This window comes from Mytilus edulis, chromosome 2 (assembly GCF_963676685.1).
Source record: "Mytilus edulis chromosome 2, xbMytEdul2.2, whole genome shotgun sequence".
NCBI lineage: Eukaryota > Metazoa > Mollusca > Bivalvia > Mytilida > Mytilidae > Mytilus > Mytilus edulis.
The window spans coordinates 100,554,300-100,576,748 of NC_092345.1; the positions used below are offsets into that span (position 1 = coordinate 100,554,300).

At 34.0% G+C, this 22,449-nt stretch overlaps 1 protein-coding gene across 1 annotated transcript; it reads right to left on the reverse strand.

Moving 5' to 3' along the window:
• Positions 1-449: 449 nt before the first annotated feature.
• Positions 450-14,917, reverse strand: LOC139513683 (cytochrome P450 20A1-like). Its single transcript, XM_071302392.1, has 12 exons — positions 14,771-14,917; positions 10,318-10,367; positions 9,682-9,851; positions 8,864-9,009; positions 8,033-8,200; positions 7,403-7,478; positions 5,893-6,069; positions 4,855-4,975; positions 4,083-4,194; positions 2,988-3,052; positions 1,489-2,551; positions 450-842 (listed from the first exon to the last, which is right to left on the reverse strand). The coding sequence occupies exons 1-11, from the start codon at positions 14,840-14,842 to the stop codon at positions 2,302-2,304; spliced, it is 1,407 nt and encodes a 468-aa protein (XP_071158493.1). The 5' UTR covers positions 14,843-14,917; the 3' UTR covers positions 450-842; positions 1,489-2,301.
• Between the last annotated feature and the right edge of the window lie 7,532 nt (positions 14,918-22,449).

The following is a 22,449-nucleotide window of genomic DNA, read 5'->3' on the forward strand; positions in this document are numbered from 1 at the left end:
ATATATATATGGATATATAATGCAGTCAGTAAATTCAATACTTAGATAGAGTGAGTGAACCACCATCTTTGGAGAATGCCTGTACCAAGTCAGGGATAGTGCACTTGTTCTGTTGATTGATCACTTTTAACTTTTTATGGACTTCCCTAATTTGAAATTGCCAAGGAGCTCTGTAATTTTGTTATGCATTTTATTTTTTTTCCACTAACTATCTTTAATAATGTAGGGAATTAAGAAGTACTTGAATAATTATGAATATTTTTCAGTTGTTGACATATTGATCAGTATGAGTCAATACTTGGTGTCTGGTGGACTATAACAATGATCAAGTCTTCAATATCAAGAACCTGAATTCTACACTTTATTGTTATTACTATCTGTATAAAGTAACATTCTCTATGTTTATATTCCTGTTTTGACATGTTTGGCAAAGAAATGAAAGAAATGTGTGATCTACTTATATTTTATTGCACAATAATGCAATCACTAATTGTGTTAACATTTGTATACATATATTTTTTTCCTTCAATTCTGACTTGTAAAATGTATTTGTGGAGATTTGTATGCAGCATCTCATGTAATGTTTATAAAAGCAATTATTTCCATAATGTATATGTGTATATATAATGTTTTGCTAAAGTAATATAATATCTATATCTTTTTAGCTGAATATTTTACCAATTGATACAACCATATGTTTACATAATATGTGCAATTTATATCAGATTTTCTAAAGACTAAATGCCTGTGATTTTTAAAACTTTAAAAAGACAAATTAGGTTTAGAATATCAAAATGAACCAGTAGTAGAGAATATTGTTAGCTTTGTGTAAACATAACAAACTAGAGGCTCTAAAGAGCCTGTGTCGCTCACCTTGGTATATGTGAATATTAAACAAAGGAAGCAGATGGATTCATGACAAAATTGTGTTTTGATGATGGTGATGTGTTTGTAAATCTTACTTTACTAAACAGTCTTAATGCTTACAATTATCTCTATCTATAATGAATTGTTGCTGTTTACAGTTTATCTTTATCTATAATAATATTCAAGATAATAACTTAAAACAGCAAAATTTCCTTAAAATTACCTATTCACGGGCAGCAACCCAACAACGGGTTGTCAGATTCATCTGAAAATTTCAGGGCAGATAGATCTTGACCTGATAAACAATTCTACCCCATGTCAGATTTGCTCTAAATGCTTTGGTTTTTGAGTAATAAGCCAAAAACTGCATTTTACCCCTATGTTCTATTTTTAGCCGTGGTGGCCATCTTGGTTGGTTGACCAGGTCACGCCACACATTTTTTAAACTAGATACCCCAATGATGATTGTGGCCAAGTTTGGTTTAATTTGGCCCAGTAGTTTCAGAGGAGAAGATTTTTGTAAAAGCTAACGACGACGGACGACGACGAAGGACGCCGGACGCAGGACGCCAAGTGATGGGAAAAGCTCACTTGGCCCTTTGGGCCAGGTGAGCTAAAAACAAGATTTTCTTATGCGTTCTGTTATTTCACAGTCAATTCAAACTTTTGTTTTAAAACATATAATGACTAGATCGCAAATAAAAACAGTGTAACTCAACTTAAAATAACCAAAATAACCCAATGAAAAAACTAAATGAACCATCTCAGAATACTGAATTTGATATAACAAATGGTTTTCAATCTTAATATAGGTAGTCATCTTTTTTTCAAGTTTTGTTGATGTGAGCATGATCAGATCAACTGTCACAAATGACCACAAATATAGAACTTTGTCACAGTAACAATCCTACTTGAAATGGAATTTCACTTGTGTTAGAACTGCATTTTTATCTTTCTCTCAGCCAGATCAGAAATAATTCTTTTGAAACATAGCTACCTTACCTCAGGATCTCACACATAACAATTCAACTTGAAAAATGTATTACAATTCAATTACTAAATATAATTAAATTAAATATTTCTGATAAATTTTCAAACCACTAAATATGTATATAGAGAGATGGAATAATGATATTGAAAAATTTTCCTGTTTTTTTTTCATTTCATAAATAAGTTGGTAAAAAGTGCTCAAAATAAAAAATAACAAAAACCTATTTGGCCCATGCAACAAATTTTTCAACTATTAGGTGGTATAAAAACTTGTCGCAAATTTATTTCCTATTCTACCCTTGCCAAATATATTCTAACAGCAAAAAGCCTTGTGTGGCAAATTTTCCCACAGTCAATATGGAAACTATGCAAAAGCTTGATTGAACAATAATATTTAGAATAATAATCCTAAACTACATGCTGGAAGTTTTTCTAGAATTTATTTTATCTTTTGTCAATGGTTATCCACACTTCTTCACTAGGATATGTTACAAGACCATGCACAGGAGTAATTACTTGACCCTCCACCATATTGACCTTGAACTTTCTTAGTAAGGACACAAAGCAGACAGTAGCTTCAGCATAGGCAAATCTATATCCAGGACAAATCCTTTTCCCAGCAAATCCAAAAGGTTGGAAAGCTAAACTTTGTCTCTTCTTACTGTTCTCTTCACTAAATCTATCAGGATCAAATCTACAAAAAGATTAAGATTTTAATCATCAATCGGTATTTTTAATCACCAGTTGAAGAGATTCATCGACAATTTTCTTCTTTCATGGTAGAGGATGTCTAGATTTGCTTAAATACATACAAGCTCGAAACTTGTCAGAATTATTTTAATATCAAGAAGAGATTCATCCAAAAAATTGTACCCACCGAAATTGACAACTATATTCCCCAATTATATAGTTGTCAAGCTGGAGAAGTTTGAATAACATTTATTTGGTTTCAAAAGGGTCATCAATAATATAGTATTGACATCTTATTTGTAAAATGTATTGAATTAATTTAAACATTGAATTTATATGTACATGAAGTTTGCCTTCTTTGAACCAGCAACATTAATCAACATTAAAAAACACATTTTCATTTACTTTCAGTTTTAGTCTTCATTATACTTTACATATACCTGTTGGGTACTGGCCATACAGCTTCATCCTGCTGTGTCACACCAAGAGCATGAATTACAGGAGTCTGAAAACAAACTATCATTTCTAAATAACAATGAATAATAAAGTTGATTATTTTCAAATCAGTTCAACAACTTGTATCATTGAATGTATTTGACTTTCTGTGAATTCAACAAGGAACTTTGATTTTTTTACCCAACCTGATGAAACCCACTGGCATCCTGCACTTTTATTTTTCGAAATATTCTTTTCTGAAATAGTTTTTACTTTTATAGTGACAGAGACAAGATTCTTGTATCATAATAAAAGATACATATGAAAGTTGCCATTTCTTAATTTTTAATGTGAACTGTTCTTAGCCTTCACCAGGTTACAATTAAATTAATAGAAAATCATCAACAGAAAATTGAGGTTTTGATAAGAAAAATAATTCTACATAGAGAAAAGCAGATCTCTTGTTGTTTATATAAAAGTAAGAGATTTTTATTGACATCTTCAATATCATAATGTTTTAATAAAGGGCCTTTTAATTTGTATAATGTACAAATTTACAGTATTAATGTCAACAGACATTAAGATTATTACAGTTCAAAATCACAAATTACATGGACATGAATTTAAAAGTAAAAAAATCAAAAGTAAAAGTTGTCCAAAGATTCTATTAGGTCATTCAAATATACATTATTCTCAGATTGGTTCAGTTTTAATGGCGTACTATTCAAGAGGATTGTAGTTAAGAAATATCATTGATATCCAACAGAGAAAATATCATAATTTCAAGCATCAAAAACACATTTTAGTTCAAAATTTCAGTCATGTATATTCAGCAAGGCTCAGAATAGGCAGTAGTTCCAACTTTTATAGCTGACACTGTGGGGTTTTCTCATTGTTGAATGTCTAATGGTTGCCTATAATTGGTTTAATCCATCTCATTTAAACTATGGTGGATAGTTGTCTCTTTTGCAATCACACCACTTCTCCTTATATTCATAATGTTGCAATTTACGCAAATTCTTTCAACTTCTGGTTAATGCAATAATAATAATATTATATGCCCCAATACTTTTATAATTGGTATTAAATCAACAACTCACATTTTTAGGTATTTTGTGTCCTCCTAATTCAGAGTCAAAATCCTGGAATCTTGCTGCCCATGGGGCAATGACTGCACATCTTAGGGTCTCATCTATAACTTGTCGTAAATACCTATTCATAATAACAAAATCTTTTGCATATATAACATTGAACTATTTCAGATACCATTACATCAATTTAAATTAAAAGTGGTATGGGATAAACATTCCCTTGCAAACCTGAAATTACCAATACAAAAATTTATAATATTTTATTGACACTGGGCCAGGAATACACTAAAATACTAGAGAACTGACAGTAAATTATTGTGACAAGAGAACATAAGTTTAATCATCGATACCAGCTGAGAACTTATGAACTGATACCTATAGGTTATCCACTTTTCTACACATTGATATCGTAAAATATCAGCAGGAAGCCATAATGTGAACTCTTTTGACGAGTGAGGGCAGCAAACGAGCTAAAAAGCTTAACAATGTGTTGAACGGTTGATATTTTACAATATCTATAGGAAGAAAACCCCATTATCATTCTATTACTGTACTTCTCACCTTCTCCAAGACAGTTTTACACTTGACGAAAGCAAGCCTGATAACGTCTACTCATACATTGTGACACCACTGATAACTTCTCATCAGACATGATACGAGAATTACCGAGCGACTGAGCAGGATGATATAGATGTAGGAAAGAAACATAATCTGTGTTGTGTGGTCCTGTTGATATTTTACAATATCTATACTAAGAAAGCAATGATACTCAAGAACTTACACTAAATCATTGATACTTGTATGATCAACATCGTCATTTCCGAGGACACTCTTAATCTCTTTGTAAACTTTATCTTGAATATCTTGATGTGTGGCCAGGAAGTAAAAACACCAGGTCAGTACTGTAAACAAAACCATAAAAAATAAATTCTAAAAAAGGCATATAAATCAATGCATTGATTATATATCAATTTTTTCAAATAAAGTAAAGCAGTTATGACTTTGTAGTATAAATTCCCTTTGCAGTTCAAGTCAGAAGGCAGATTTCTTATCATATTTACAATACAGAATCGTTTCAAGATATTTTGACTATAGCGATACCTTCACTAGATAATTTTCCAATTTGGCAACATCCACATATCACGCACAAACAGCCATTATGAAACTCGGGTAAAGGCTCGAAGAAGACAAGGTTGGTTGGGGATTGTACAATACGAGGTCTCCTTTTGTCAAGCTAATCCCCATGTGGTATTTACAATTAGTTCTAGATATGTTAGAAAAAAGTCCTTATGAACCTATAAAACAGATAACTTTTAAAAGATTTAACATTTAAAACTGTGTTTTAATTGCTATTACTACTTTCAGGAAATGTAGCAATCTTCAGACACTAAGAACAGATGAAAGTGCCAGAAGAATTAAGACTAAGGGCATCACTTTTGTAAGACACAGTCTAGCCAATGAGAATAGAGAAACAACATGTTGGTGCACAAATCTTTGTTCTTCTTACACTCATGAAAGTTAACTGCCCAGAGAGCAATGCCCACCTAAATTTACATGTGGTGCCCAAGGTAAAAGTTAAAAATGCATATTCCCTGAGTATGACTTAAATGATTGAAAAGTGACAGGTTTACAGATGATTGATTATGTGACCATAGAAGCCATGCATGTAATTATTATAACTTACGACAATATCAACTCTGCTAAATCTCAAGATATATATCAAATAAATCATCTTATTGTAGACATTGGTATTGATATTCAATCCATTACAATATATACACACCCATTGTAATACATTACACATACAATTATGACTTACGACTTCCTGTAGTATGAAATCCACCAATAATAAAAGAAAAAGTTTCCGAGAGTAAAGTATCTTCATCCTGGCAATTTTCTATAAGGATGTCAATCAAAAGTAATTCTCCCTTCTTGGCGGGATTTTTCTTCCTGTGATCCAATGTTCTTTTTATTATTTTATACATCTTGTCTTTTGCTACCAATAAACAAGGAATTTTACATGAAGGACAAAATTTTCCACATCATTTTAAAATCAAATAATTTTTTTTATAAAATGTAAAAAGAGAATGTGAATTGAAACCACTGGAAATCATTACCCTGTGGATTACAAATGCTAAATCAATCTGCAAAGAACAAGGAGGAATACACTGAATGTAACCCTTAACTAATGAAGATCAATTTACAAAACAGTTTTTAAAAAGTATATTTGTTTGAATCTGCAAATTTAAATGCTCAGAAAAGTATTAATTTTCTTATAGGCTTGTATATAGACTTAGCAAAACAATAAAAACTTATATCAATGTAAATCAATGTTTCCCTTACTCAACCAAAAAAAAAAAAAAAAAACCAAATCTAGATGACCGGTATATGAGATTTGCCAATAATTTCAGTCATATAAACTATATTTAAACTTAGTAAACTGCAGACTGATTTTGATGCAAAGACCATTTTGTTACTTATAGATTTTACTTTCATTTGTTTTGATCAATTGATTATATATATTTATCATATACTTAGCATCGATATGATAGCTTTTGTATATGTGTAATGAGCGGAAGTACACAAGCCATAATTTCCCACCCGGCCTGATAACCCATATCAGCCCGGGCTGATAACCCATATCAGTGGCGTCTCATGCAAAAACCCATAACAGTGCTTCTCGTGCAAGTTACTTCCGGTGTTTCTGGTATCGATTGTTTACTTTTCCATTGTGACGTCAGATATTTTTTATGATGACGTCAAAATTTACAGGAACTTTTGTCCCCAGTTTAGTACTTGCTAACAAATGTCATTGACAGTTATGAATCATTTTATAGTACATGTACAACAAACATGGAGTAATAATGATCATAAAACTCTTTCAAATTTTCAATGTTTCAAAATGCCTCTATAGGAAATGTTACGATACATATATATGGAGGTAGTGATGCTGTTGTTGGACAGTTATAGTATATTTGATTCATAATTTAACTTCTTTATAAAGTTTTTGACTGTTTTAGTTATTGCATTTGTTTATTTGCCTTATTTAGTCCTGGTATCTATGATGAGTTCATTTACATAAAACTATTGTCGGAAGTATATGATAAAGCGATTAATACATGGCCTTTTCCATATCAGCCTGGGTATCATCCCTCGACCCATATCAGCACCTCGACTCCGTCTTGGGCTGATATGGGGGTCTCTGGATGATACCCAGGCTGACATGGAAAAGGCCATGTATTAATCTCTATATATATAATATGATATATGTAATACAAACATTACTATTTGTTATCAACATAAGGAAATATCATAAGTAACATTTTTACCATCCTTAAATGTTTTCATGCGTTGACTGTCTGGTTCTGGCACATCTGTTAATTGTTTTTCTGTTTCAGCCCAAGTCTGAAATTAAACAAGACCTTCATTTAAAAGGATGTCACTGATGTGTTACTTTTATCTGCCAAACGAAGTTTAAATTCAGATACAGTTATGGGTATATAATGAAAAAGTTTTTTTTATTATATTTCTTTTATCCTCCTAACTCACATAATGTAAAAGAGACTTTTAAATTGGACTTATAAAGTAAGTAGGGATTTCACTAACTATCACCATCAAAATAGGACCTTTAGAAATTCATCTTTTTGTATTTTTAGTATTCTTAAAAAACCCATTCATTTAGCAGTTGACTGGATCTTCACTATGTTTACAGGCCTATGTTGACCATAGCTAAACTTTGAAAAAGATATTCATTGGTTGATGCTTTTTTTTATATATGTGAAAATGAACTTATTCACAATGTTTTTGCTTAATAATTGACAGATACAATTTTATCTGTATAGCATGAATTAATTATCTTTCAAATTGTGAGACAGTGTTTATCTGGAGATTTAAGATGGTGTTTTGTTAAGTTACCATGGTTAAGGGCAATATTATTCAATTCCTATTTCTATACTTACAATATCATACAATCTTCTGAATTCTAAAACTTCTTTATCATCCTTGAAGGTGTCACCCATTAAAGTCAACAACACAACTTTAAGTGCATATGCACTCATGTACTGACTGAGCGCTATGTGTTCTTCCTTCACAAGCGATGAAAATTTCTTGGATAGGTCATTGGCTATCTATTAATAAAAAGAAGGATCTTACACAAACAATAGAATTATAAAGTATAGCAGTGAAACATCAATGACTGGAGGAAGAAAAAGGTCAAAATGGACGATCTTAAGTGAAGACTTCACTAATGTGGACTTGGTAGCCATCAAGCTTGTATCGTTTATTGCAATTACACCCTAATGTCAAAATAACAATCACCTCTATCAAAAATAGAGCTGATATTTATAGTTTGTTCTTATGTTGTACTATTACACCACTGTCCCAGGTTAGGGAAGGGAACTCATAAACATGTTTAACCCTGCCACAATATTCTTTATATACCAGTATACCTGTCCCAAGTCGGGAGCCTGTAGTTCAGTGATTGTCGTTGGTGAATGTCTGTCATATTTATTTTGGTAAATTATTTAGTTATAAATTAGTCCTTTAGTTTTCTCAATTGAATTGTTTCATATTTTTCATGTCTGTGCCTTTTATAGCCGACTTTAGGTATGGGTTTTTCTCATTGTTAAAAGCCATATGGTTGTCTATAATTGTTTATACCCACTTCATTTGAACTTTGATGGATAGTGGTCTCAATGGCAATCTCTTTATTTCTATATTTATATAACAGGCATTTAGATAAAATGAAAATAAGTAACTTTTTCATGCCACTTAACATGAACTTTACTTACAATTTGAAACGTTTCGTAGTACTTTTTGATAGCATCATGAGTCAATGCCACATCATAATTCTTTCTTCTTGTCCTGCCATCTTGCTTATTTGCATACTGTATACTTTTTGGTCCAATCAGAATTTCAAACAGCTTGAATAACTCAGCTATAAAATATCATTTAAAATTCAATTTAATTGTTTAAATAAAGGTAAGCTCTTTTACGATGAAACTGTATACTTTTAATCAGGGGTTCAAATTGGTCCAAGATCTGTTACATCCTATTTTTTGTTTTGTTTATACCTTCCTGCAGGAAAGCTACACCAGACAGAATTTCTATCTTTTACTAAATGCATTTCATTTTTCATGTTCAGCCTTGTTTTCTTCAAACAGTTGGAATCAAATCTTTATATCCAGTATATCAATTTCTCAAGATATATGTTAAATTCAATCTTATATCGGTCAATTAAATATCTGTTTACCTTAATGTTTAGGCACATGACTGATTGCCTTAACAGATTGTGGTGGAAAATTCAAGTAAATTTTGTAACATTAATATTCGGCACAATGAGATGTTTTCAGGTTATCTGAGAAACTTTCACAACAAAAAAACCCAACATAATGATAGGAAGTCCACAGAAGAAAGGGAATGATTTGTTAAAGACCTGAATAAGAACTAAAGAGAGAAATAAGAAACCTAAATTGACTATAAATTATTTTAGTTTCTGCTAACATGGCCACCATTGTTCAACTTCTATTTTTTACCTTTGATAAAAACAACTTAAAGATCTTAATATTGTATACAGTAACCCAAAAAACTATGAGAGTAAATGACTTACGAGGTCTGTCAAATACATTCTGGTGTTCTTTAAATAGATCAGCTGAGGCAATACTTGCCACAAACTGCTGTCCCATCCAAAATGATGCAATAGGTCCATACTGCTTGTGAATATCCAATAGGTACTCATGGAGACTCCCAGCCCTGCTAATGTCTGCTAAATTACCATCTCTAAAGATGTAAACAATAATACTTGATTAATATATATGTACATGTATATCAAAATCAGTCTAAAGGTATTAAAAGTATCTAGAATGTCTAATGTCATGACTCCAATATTTATCAGTTTAAGTATTTTACTTTTATTTGTGGTAGCATTTAGAATTTTTTTGTTTATAATGTTTTGAAAGTTGGATTGCATGTACAATGTAGGATAGCGGATAGTTTCTAGATATTTAGGCCAAACAAAAAAGTATGTGTGTTTACTTTCACATGCTGAAGAGAAAAAAAACCAGGCAGGTAGGTAGGGATTTTAAATTTTTTGTAATTATTTTACATTGAGTCTATGGGAGCAACATTGTGACTTTGACAGTGCTTCATTAAAAATGGCCAAAAAAAACTTTAGGATAGGGGATACAAATTAGGGTAGGTAGTGGTACAGTAAACACACATACTTTTATTTTGGCCTTATACTTACTCTTTAGTAGTGGGATCTGGACCAGGGATTGAACTTGGCTTTGATGATCCCTGAAATAAAAGCAATTTCCAAGATGTATGGTTAAATTAAAACACAAAATGATATTGAACTGTTACACCAGTAGTGTTAAAGGTAAAATCGTAAACATTATCATAAGGCAGCCAATCTAATTTGATCTCAAAAGAAAGCATATTTATACATACATGTATACTATTTATTACATTACATTACATGTACCAGTATACAAATTTCTTTTAAAATGCCATATTCCAAGAAGGTTTTGAAAGCTCCTTTGAACATAATATACTTTTTATATAAAACAAACATTCATGATTTTAAAGTTTGTAACAATTGACTTTTTCAATACATGTATCTGAAATAAAAAAAATAATATATAATAGCAGATATGTGGCTTTCTTAATTTTAGGGGCTAACCATCTGGGTAAATGTTTTTTTACTATAAAATCCACTGTGCTTTCAAGAAGATTGGTGTTTGCTTTTATGTACTCTATACCATATATACAGCTGGTTGATTTTAAATTAATATTTTCATGCTAAATACTTCAATATTTAAAGTTTTAGATAAGTTCTTTTTCAGCAAAATGATGTGAGAACTTAATTGCATTGTAGTCATGGTTTTGGGAAAAATTCAAAACAAAAATCCATGCAATAACCATGATAACTGGTTTTTTTATTAGGTCAATTTAAATTTTCAGTTCAATCTAATGCTACTAAATCTAATTTCTTGTACATGTATTTTGGAATACATATTATGGATAAATTTATTTTATTTATTGACTTATATTTAAAATTTTCACATTTAAGGCAAACCCAAGGCTCTCAATAGCCTGAATCGCTCACCTGTATTTCAGAGAAGATTTTTAAATGTAAGCAAACTTGATGAACAAATTGTGTAAAATTGTTTTTAAAGGGCAATAACTCCTTAGGCAGTCAATTGACAATTTTTGTCATAAACTTTTTGTAGATCTTACTTTGCTGAACATTATTGCTGCTTACAGTTTATATCTATCTATAACAAGGCTTCCAAAAAATATTTGAGCCAGCCGGACATTTTATATCTGATCCCAATTTTAATCCCTTAAGACACAAAAGGCAATTTATTTGGTAATCAGATGGCCATTCCAATGATTGACATTACATTAAAATAAAACGATTTTAAACTTTACTTTGATATGAATTTGATGTTCGGATGAAAACTGTTAAATTGGCAATGCATCATTCAAAGTGGGCACATCAGCGTGCTCATATCTGCCCTAGACTCTTTATTTGTGCAAAATGACATTGTCAAAAACTTTACTTTTGTTTTTATAATCACATTTTTCTAACCGGATATTGACTTGACAATGGTAAAACATGGACCATAAACGGATACGTAAAATCCTTGTATGTTTACAAAGCATGACTGAGTGAAGAAGCTCTTTCCATTTTATTTCTTCAACAAAATAATTGAAATGAAAGTTAGATACAGGTATCAATGATAATTTTAGCATTTTTGAAGAAATGAAGGATGCAAAATTAAATTTCCCACCTGTGCACATGCACACACGTGTTCTAGTTCATACTGAGACTACTATAACACATTATAGTAGTCTCAGGTTCATACAACGTAGTTCTGACGATTTTTCATTTAAAACCTTTTTTAATTTTTCATCAAATCATGTTGATAAACTTATTTCTTATAATTTTAATCTTTTGGACTAAATCAATTAGATACAAACCGCTGAAATGTAAGAAAATAATTGTGATTAGACCGATCAATTTATCTGGTACTGGAAATAGTTCACCTATCACCTGAACAGGTAGATTTCAGCTGTTCAACTACTAATTAGCCTTGATTAAAATTAGAAACTCAAAGTATTGAAGTAGGGGTTGTTTTGATAGTAATTAATCATCATGTCACTTTTATGACTGGAAATGTGTTGATGTTAAATGCAAAAGGTTGGGTCAAAAAAATCGTGAATTATGTTAAAATGACCGAAAAAGCCTCGAAAACTATAAAGTATATGACCTTTTCATGCTTTGCCAAGCCGGACTTTTACCGGACATTATACAAATGACCGGAATATATGACAGTTTTGGAATAATATTCAAGATATGACGAAAAACTGCAAAATTTTGTTAAAACTACCAATTCGGTGGCAGCAACCTAACAATGGGTTGTTCTATTCTTCTGATAATTAGAGGGCCGATAGATCTTGACCAATTGAACAATTTTCCCCCATGTCAGATTTGATCTAAAAGCTTTAGTTTTTGAGATACAAGCCAAAAACTGCATTTGACCCTTATGTTCTATTTTTAGCCATGGCAGCCATGTTTGTCAATGGATCAAAACTTCGGATACAAGTTATAAATAAAGGCAACAGTAGTATACTGCTGTTCAAATTCATAAATCCATAGAGAAAAAACAAATCCAGGTTAATAAAACTGAGGGAAACGACGTATCAAACATAAGAGAACTACGACACAACAGAGACACAACACCGAAATGTAAAACACACAGAAACAAACAAAAATGTAACAATGGCCATTTTCCTGACTTGGTACAGGGTATTTTGTGAAAAAATGGTGGGTTGAATCTGGTTTTGTGGCATGCCAAACCTCCCGCTTTAATGGCAGTGTTAATTATAACATTAAAATGACAACATTGCAAGACAGGGCTACAATAAATAAATGGGAGAAAATATAGGACAGAGAAACAAACGAATAATAGCCATCAAAAGGTTATAGGTTAAAAAATATTTGTATACGCCAGACGCTCACTACGTCCACACAAAACTATGCTCAGATTAAAAAAATTTGAAAGCCATATAAACATGATTCCCAAAGGAACATTTATTTAAAGTTTGAAGGTAATTGGCCCAGTAGTTTCAAAGAAGATTTTTAAATGTTAGAAAACTTTATGAACAAATTGTGTAAAATTGTCTTTAAATGCCAATAACTCCTTAAGGGGTCAATTAACAATAATGGTTTTGTTAACTTTTTTGTAGATCTTACTTTGCAGAACATTATTGCTGTTTACAGTTTATATCTATCTAAAATAATATTGAAGATAATAACAAAAAGTTGTAAAATTTCCTTAAAACTACCAATTTAGTGGCAGCAACCCCAACAATGGGTTGTTCGATTCATCTGAAAATAGATGGCTGGGCTGATAGATTTTGACCAATTGAACAAAGTAACCCCATGGCAGATTTGATCTAAAAGCTTTAGTTTTTGAGATATAAGCCAAAAACTGCATTTGACCCCTATGCTCTATTTTTAGCCATGGTGACCATGTTTGTCGATGGATCAAAACTTCGGATACAATTTATAAACTAGATACCCATTAGGAACATTTAATTAATGTTTGAAGGTATTTGGCCCAGTAGTTTCAGAGGAGAAGATTTTTTAAATAGTTTAAGATGACGACAGATGACCAACGCCAAGTGATGGCATAAGCTCACATTGGGCATTTTGGGCCCCAGTGAGCTAACAAAAAGTATGTGTTTCTATAAAGACCTCCAATTGGGTTGGTAATACAGATCAATTATTTTGTCACAAGCTAGAAAATATCATGTCATGCTTCTTAGCTGTTGAACCTTAGCTCATATGTCCTTATGTTATTTTTCTACTTTTTGCAACTACGGTCCACAAATAGCACATGAATAGTCAAAAAATTACTTAAGGACCTGTGAGCTATAGTTCCACAGCTACATGCTTCTAGGATAATGCATTTGATCATTTGGAAATTGCCAATGACCAAATATTAATGGTGATTTCTGAGGTTGTGACCAGGGAAAATGAATGGTCATGAAAGTGAAGAGTGAAAGCTGTCAAGGATAGACTGGTATAGTAGTCAAGAGTGAGGAGTTATTGATTGATTAAAAGTTAATTAGGTCATATTTTTTTTTAAATTGCCTAAAAATTCATGTTAAATATTGATGTATAAAAATAAATGTCATTTTCAGAATTGTTTTCCTGTGAAAGGAGGAAATGAAGGAATAGGGGAAAAAGGGGGTGTGGTACAAAATTTGCAAATTTTTTCCTTGGGGGTAAGGTAGATTCTTTGGTTTTTCGCAATGTGAAGGTTAATTTTATCTTCATGATTTTAGATGTTGTAGGAAGCTGTGACAGAAAAATAAAAATGAAATAGACCTCAAAATAATTTCTCTAGATTAATATGTAGTTAAATTATCAAGGCCTTTGCAACAGCACCTTTGCGCTATAATATATTGCCACTTTTTTCACCTTTTCTCAATAATTTTTATTAAATTGTTAATTGCACAATCTTTTGGGACATTAATCCACCAAAAAAGACATTGAGATCTCTATAAAATGGTCCCATCTTGTCAAATTGAAAGTAGGATCTCTTAGTCATTTCAGTGTACGCATCTGGAGATCTAACTTGACCCTAATTTTAACGCTTAAGCTATCAAATATATTTAAATCTTACTGGATAGAGATAAATAACAACTGCTATAAGTCCTCCAACAAATGTCACGGCAAAAATAGCAAAATCCAACATTGCAATATTGCCGACGTAGCTGATTGATGAATCGATGTACACTTCGTACCTTTTCCGTCTCGGCACCAATGAAGTCGTACCAATTTCTGTTAACTCGTACCTCGTCTTACATTTACACTGCTACTTTTGCATAGGTACTATTTCTGTACTTAAAATCTGTAGTACTGGAAATTTACTTTTAATATTTAGTACTATTTCTTTACCTTATAATTATTGTACTATTTACGTACCTGTATTTTACAGTACTTGATTTGTACTTTAAATTTTAGTACAGAAATAATTCCAAAAGCAATCCCAATATTACATTTTTTGAGATTTGAAATAGACATGCTTTCAAAATGCTGAAAATATCACGGTGCAACCAAAAATATGTAGTACTTAAATTTTCAAGTACAAAATTAATTAAGTACTGTAAAATACAGGTACCTAAATATTACAATAATTTTAAAGTAACAAAATAGTACTGAATGTTAAATGTAGATTTTCGGTACTACAGATTGTTGGTACAAAAATAGTACCTACGCAAAAGTAGCTGTGTATGATAAAGCCAAGGTAGCATATATGACATATATATGTGAAAGGGGTCTCTTCCGGTATAAATTAATAACTAGAAGACTTTCTAAGGTTCAGATGGTTTTATTACCAGAGAATAAAAACTCACTTGTGGAGTGAGTTCTCTAGTAAATAAGGAACTTGGCACAAAGTAAATAGTCTACATCAGAGTCTAGTCATGTCTGGAAAACTATAAAGCTTAATATAGTCAATATACAATCTGTCAATATGGGTTTCTGCTATAATAGTCTGGGTAAATAATGGACGTCTTTCACTGACCAGTGTCAAGGTAAATTCTACCCAAGGTACACAAAGGAAAACTCAATTTAACCGCCAATAACTAAGAACCAATCAAAACAAGAGTTCAATTTCAACCCCCATGAATATGTATGAGTAACATTACTCAATACGTAAATTATATACTAAATCAAGTCATAAAGGATAAATATCCTTTAGTAAAAATACTTTGCAAGAGTGAAATAATTAAACTAAAGACTCAATAAGAATTTGATAAGTAGATTTTTAATATAAATCAATGATTTCAAAAGTGCAAATTACATAATTTATGAAGCATGAAAAATCACTCTGCTACATCCTCCCCTCTGTTGAAAAAATGACTTCCATGTCATTAGAACTGTCTTCCCCTCTCCAGAAAGCATGGCGTCCTCGACATGATGGAACACTAAAGGTCACTCTCCATAATCTTCATAATGGTTCTGGAAAGCTCTGTCTCTTGTCCTTTAAATCTACCATTCTCTGCTTGATGTAATAACCAATTTACTCTCATCAACCAGTCTGGCTGTGTTGTGGCCTGTTTGGACGTGGTGACGTAGTCCTTGAGATAAGCTGGTGGTTTGCGTTCTCTCTGGGGTCGAGTAACTGGTGAAAATGGTGAATGTCGTGGTGGTGTTGGCAATATACGACGTTGTCGTTGTCTCTGTGGTGGTGGTGGTGGTGGTGTTGGTGTTGGTTGTTCTGTCTGAGCTTCTGTGGGTACATCTGCCGGTCCAAGTGACGTGTCGGTCAGCGCACTGCCATCTACCATATCTGAAGTGTCATCTTCATCCTGATGGCCCGTCGCTGTACCATTACCATCGTCAACTACAGGGGTTGGTTCTCCAGCATTCGTCTCAGCTAAAGGAAGAGCGTCCCCTCCAAAACCAGACCCCTGTCCTCTCTCAACACTAACATGGCCGTCACCAGTAGCATTGAGAGTACCTGTTGTCTGGTCCACTTCCACACTTGTAGCATCATTGTCACTGTTGCTCTGTGGGCTCATCTCAGACACAATTACATAGTAATCCTGCTCCGACTCTTCATCTGATTCCGTCTCATCAATCTGCTCAATGCTTTCAGACTTTGTCGGTTTTTTCCTGGTAGGCTGTCTTACTTTACGCCTGGCTACAGGTGCAGGATCTTTTCTCTTTTCTTCATCACTCGGCAGAAATCCAATCGGGAGTAGAAGGTTTCTGTGTAGTGTTTTCTTCTTTCCCTCTCCATTTTCTCTCTGAACCACGTACACTGGGATGTCGTTGTTTGGCTGTGAAACAACTAGGTACGGGTCTTCTTCCCACTTGTCTGCAATCTTGTGCTTCCCCTCGAAGGCTACTCTTCTGACAAGTACTCTGTCGCCGGGTTGCAGAATGGCTCCTCTAACTTTCTTGTCATAACCTGACTTCTGTCTTTCTTGTGCTGTTCTTGCTGATCTTGTTGCTAACTCGTAAGCCTTCTTAAGTCGCTGTTTCATGGCATCAACATACTTCGTTGCTGGTTCTTTCTTGCAGTTTATGTCTAAACCAAAGGCAATGTCCACTGGTAATCTTGGTGGTCTTCCAAACATCAAGTAGTATGGTGAAAAGCCAGTTGTTGTCTGTCGAGTACAATTGTATGCATGAACGAGTCCAGCGATGTGCGACTTCCAATCCTTCTTCTGTGTTGCTTCAAGGGTACCAAGCATACTGAGCAGTGTTCGGTTGAAGCGTTCTGTCATGCCATTCCCCATAGGATGATATGGCGTGGTTCTCGACTTCTCCATTCCAGTAATGTGACATAACTCTTTGATGATGTTGGACATAAAGTTAGCGCCTTGGTCAGAGTGGATTCTCTTCGGCAAACCATAGTGAACAACGAAGTGATTGAAGAAGGCTTCTGCTGTTGTTTTTGCAGTCTGGTTTCTAGTTGGAACAGCTAGGGCATATCTGGTAAAATGGTCGGTGATAACGAGTACATTTTCAAAGCCGCCTTTGGATTTCTCTAATGACAGGTAGTCCATGCATACAAGTTCCAACGGTTGAGAAGACTCTATGTTGATGAGTGGTGCTTTCTCGTTGGCTGGTGTTTTACGTCGTACACATCTGTTGCAATGACTTATCCAATTTTCAACATCTCTGGTCATGCCATACCATACAAAGCGATCTCTGACTAGTGAAAGTGTCTTGTCACGGCCCTGGTGTCCCATATCATCATGAAGTGCTGTAAGGACTGTGGTTATACAGGCTTCTGGTAAAACTTGCTGTTTTACTGGCTCTTGGTCGATGTTGATTTCTCTGTACAGTATGCCATCTTCTAGTATAAGCTTGTCAAAGTTGTTGATAAACCAGATATTCCATGGCGTTCTTTCTATCTGATGTTTGGCTGGCTTTCTATGCTCTTGGACCCAGTATAACCATTCTTTCATAATCTTATCGTTCCTTTGTGCTGTTTTGATGTTGACCATAGACTTTGGTGGCAAAGATGGCTCATCAGCTGTTGTCGTTGACATTGACAAACATTGCAGGTATGGCTGAACGTGCTGCAAGTTACAAATGGCCTTCACGGATTCAGTGCACATGCTGAAAGTGTTGGTCTTTCCTAGCAGTCCTGGTAACCTTGACAAACCATCAGCATCAGCGTTGGCTTTACCTGGTCTGTAGACGATGTTGAAGTCATATGCTGATAAGGCTGCAATCCATCTATGTCCAGTAGCATCTAACTTGGCCGTTGTAAGGACGTATGTCAACGGGTTGTTGTCTGTTAGCACAGTAAACTTGTTCATGTAGAGGTAGTCTTTAAACTTCTCAGTGACAGCCCATTTCAATGCAAGGAACTCAAGCTTGTGTACTGGGTAGTTCCGTTCTGCTTTACTAAGTCCACGACTGGCATAAGCTATGACTCTTTTCTTGTTGTCTTGTTCTTGGTAGAGTACAGCACCAAGTCCTAGCATGGAAGCGTCTGTATGCAGCTCAAAAGGTTGGTTATAGCGTGGAAAACCAAGAACTGGTGGCTTCTGTAGCTGTAACTTCAAGTTGTTAAAGGCTTTGTCTTGTTGTTCACCCCATATCCAGTTTGATGGTTGCTTATAGTTGGACTTGCATCTCTTAGACTTGTGCACATCAGATCAGACTTTACTTGACTTGACATTGCATACCGGAAGTGTAGTTGATTCTTGGTATTTCTGATTAGGACTTTGTATCTGAGGTATACTTGACTTAGTTGGAGTTATTGCCCTTAGTTCTTTGATTGTGTACTTGATATTTACTGTGGTTGAAGTCAGTCTTGACCAGTTGCATTAGTCATTCGTTAGTCATTCTTCTTGACAGCAGTTTAGGTATCTGCATTAAGTGATTGATTGTTATTACTTGACTTTGAATACTGTACAGTTACATTTGCAATTGATACAGATGGGGAGATAATTTGAACTTGATTTTTTTTTTGGAAATATTTTATTTGACTTGAATATTATTAGTGACTCTAAGTCATTAATATTTTTGAAAGTTTTTGGCATATACAGCGTGTACTTTGTATCATATCGGAATTTTTATCGTGTATTATTTCTACTATGGAGCCCACTGAGTACCAACCTGATACCCAGCAACAGTATGGTTCATCACGTAGACGACGTCGACGACGCCGGAACCGCAGACAAAGACCCTACTGGGACAACGACTACTACCAACCAGTACAACCTGCATATCCACCTACTCCGACTTCAACATTTCAACCTAGAGAACCTATCATCTGTTACCGATGTGGTCAAGCCGGTCATTATGCCTTTGCATGCTGCGTCAGATTAGACCATTCCAGACAAGCATACAGCTACCAGCAGATCAACATGGAAGACAGAGCCTTTGCTTACCAACAGCAACCACGCAAAGATACAACAGGTCTTATAGGCAGCACCAGCGAAGTAACTGTCAAGATTAATGGTATGAAAGTAACAGCTTTACTGGATACTGGTTCAACAGTCAGCACAGTTAGTGAAGCCTTCTACAGAAAGTATCTTACTGAACAACCCATAGAGACATTGAACAGAATCCTGAACATTGAGTGTGCTGATGGTCAGAGTATGCCGTATCTTGGATACATTACAGCAGACTTAGAGTTGCCAGGTACATCATCAGATAGACAACAGCCATGCATACTTCTAGTAGTACCAGACAGCACTTACAACAACATTGTACCACTACTCCTTGGAACGAATGTCCTCAACACAGCTATTGATGATGTTAAAACCTTTTGGAAACAGATTTCTCCAAGATGCGGACTTGTTTACACCATGGTACATCACTTTCCGCTGCTTATCATTACGAGAGAAAGAATTGCAGAAGAGAAGTAACAGACTGGCAATAATCAAATGTGCAGAAGGCAAGACAGTACACATTCAACCCAACAAAGATATAGTACTTCAAGGTTACATGGACCATGAGATACCATACCATCCTGTTTGTTGTTTGCTACAACCTACAAAAAGAGCTGCCATACCAACCGATTTAGACATTGCTCCATCATTAGTCTCCTACAACTACAAAGATAATCGACTAGTTCCAGTACACATCAGCAACGTCACTACTAGAACTATCACTGTTTCACCAAACGCCATCTTGTGTGAAGTACAGCCAGTTGCAGTTACTGACATTGAAACACCTGATACCAACAACTATGATGTACTGTATGATGTGAGTCTACCAACAGATCTACTAGACGATGAACAACTAGAACAAGGAAAGCAGCTACTTCGTCAGTTTAGAGATGTCTTCAGTACTTCAGACACAGATATTGGTCACACAGATAGAGTTCACCACAGAATAGACTTGAAGGATGAAAGGCCATTTAAACAGCGACATCGACGTATCCCACCTGCAATGTTTGAAGAAGTTCGCACCCACCTTCAACAACTCCTGGCAGCTGGTATCATCCGTCGATCACATTCTCCATGGTCATCAAATGTAGTCCTGTGTAGAAAGAAAGATGGGAAGCTAAGAATGTGCATCGACTATAGACAATTAAACAACCAGACTTTTCGGGACTCATACGCACTTCCAAGAAGCGAGGAGATCTTAGATGCACTTGGTGGAAACAGCTTTTATACTGTACTTGATATGAAGTCTGGATATCACCAGGTAGAGCTTGAAGAATCACACAAACAGAGAACAGCCTTCACAGTAGGACCACTAGGATTCTATGAGTTCAATCGCCTTCCATTTGGACTTGTCAACAGCCCAGCAACATACCAGAGACTGATGGAAGATATCCTAGACGACCTTCATCTCAACATCTGCTTCATTTACCTAGACGACCTCATCATATTTTCTGACAGCTATGAGGAACACCTAGTACGTCTTGAGAGAGTTCTACAGAGATTAAGAGAAAGTGGTTTGAAGTTATCACCCAAGAAATGCGCATTCTTCCAAGAGAAAGTGAAATATATTGGCCACATTGTCTCCAAACATGGTATTGAGCCTGATCCAGCCAAGTTAGAGAAAGTAAAGAATTGGCCAAAACCAACATCACCAGAAGAGGTTAGACAGTTTCTCGGCTTTGTTGGCTATTATAGAAAGTTTGTGAAAGATTTCAGTAAGATCGCCAGGCCGTTAACAGATTTAATGCCAGCACCACACAAGTGGTAAGCGCATAATTTGTAGTTTTTGTATTATTTTATACTATAGAAATGATAGTTATTCATGGATTATTTCCATTGGCGATTTGCGCGTTTTTAGCAAATCAGTGGTAGAATTTATATGTTGGTATTCAGACATAGTAAATACTTTTTGAATGTTGTAATATTTATTAAGTTTAATTGTAAACTTTCATGTACTTGCGAGAAGTAATTTTAAGATACATTTAATATATTTGATTGTAAACGCAATAAAACTGGTTACCGTTATAATTAAATGTCGGTCAGAGAAACCGGTTTGTTAAAGTACATGTGACATGTGATGTACATTTCACTACACAATTGAATGAATGAACATTCCATAGTAAATGTGTATCTACTATTTATAGTAACACTATTATATTAGGAATCGTTTGAACTGTATTAAAATTGTCTGTGATATAATATGTGTATAATATATTCTATATGTTACATGAACTATCATTAATGTTTATAATCTTGTTATTTCAGAGTTTTTATTCTCTGGTAATAAAACCATCTGAACCTTAGAAAGTCTTCTAGTTATTAATTTATACCGGAAGAGACCCCTTTCACATATATATAAAAGAAATCAAAACAAGCTTTACAGTATCGTCAAATTATCTCGTCTGAACCTGAAACGGTAAAGGTAGATTTTTTTATGGAATTTTATTTCTTTAAAAATGACACATTTTTTTCATAGGCAGTGGTTATTTTACCGGATTCCGGATCAAAACAAATTATGAAAACAAAGAGAGACTCCCCTCTACAAGAAGGCAAAATAGGAAAATGTAGAAAATGGCCTGAAAAATGTACAAGCAAAGATTACTTTATTATTTAAGGAAATTGCCAGCGTGGAGGTCTTATGGGAACTATTCTGTAAAACAACTAAAGACAGCATAAAAAGAAATATTCCACACAAAACAGCTCGCACTCATTCCATGCAATGTTTTCATTTTAACGATATTTTCAAAATTGCCACATAAACGGGAGGTTTTGCTAGCCATAAAACGCAAAACCAGTTCAACCCGCCATTTTTCTTTTAATGTTCCATACAAACTGAAAGTAATGAGTATGACAGTTGATATCATTTTTTTTTATATATATGTTGGTGTTTGTTTTAGTTGCTTTTTAGTGTTTCTGTTGATCCGCTGGTTTCCTCATT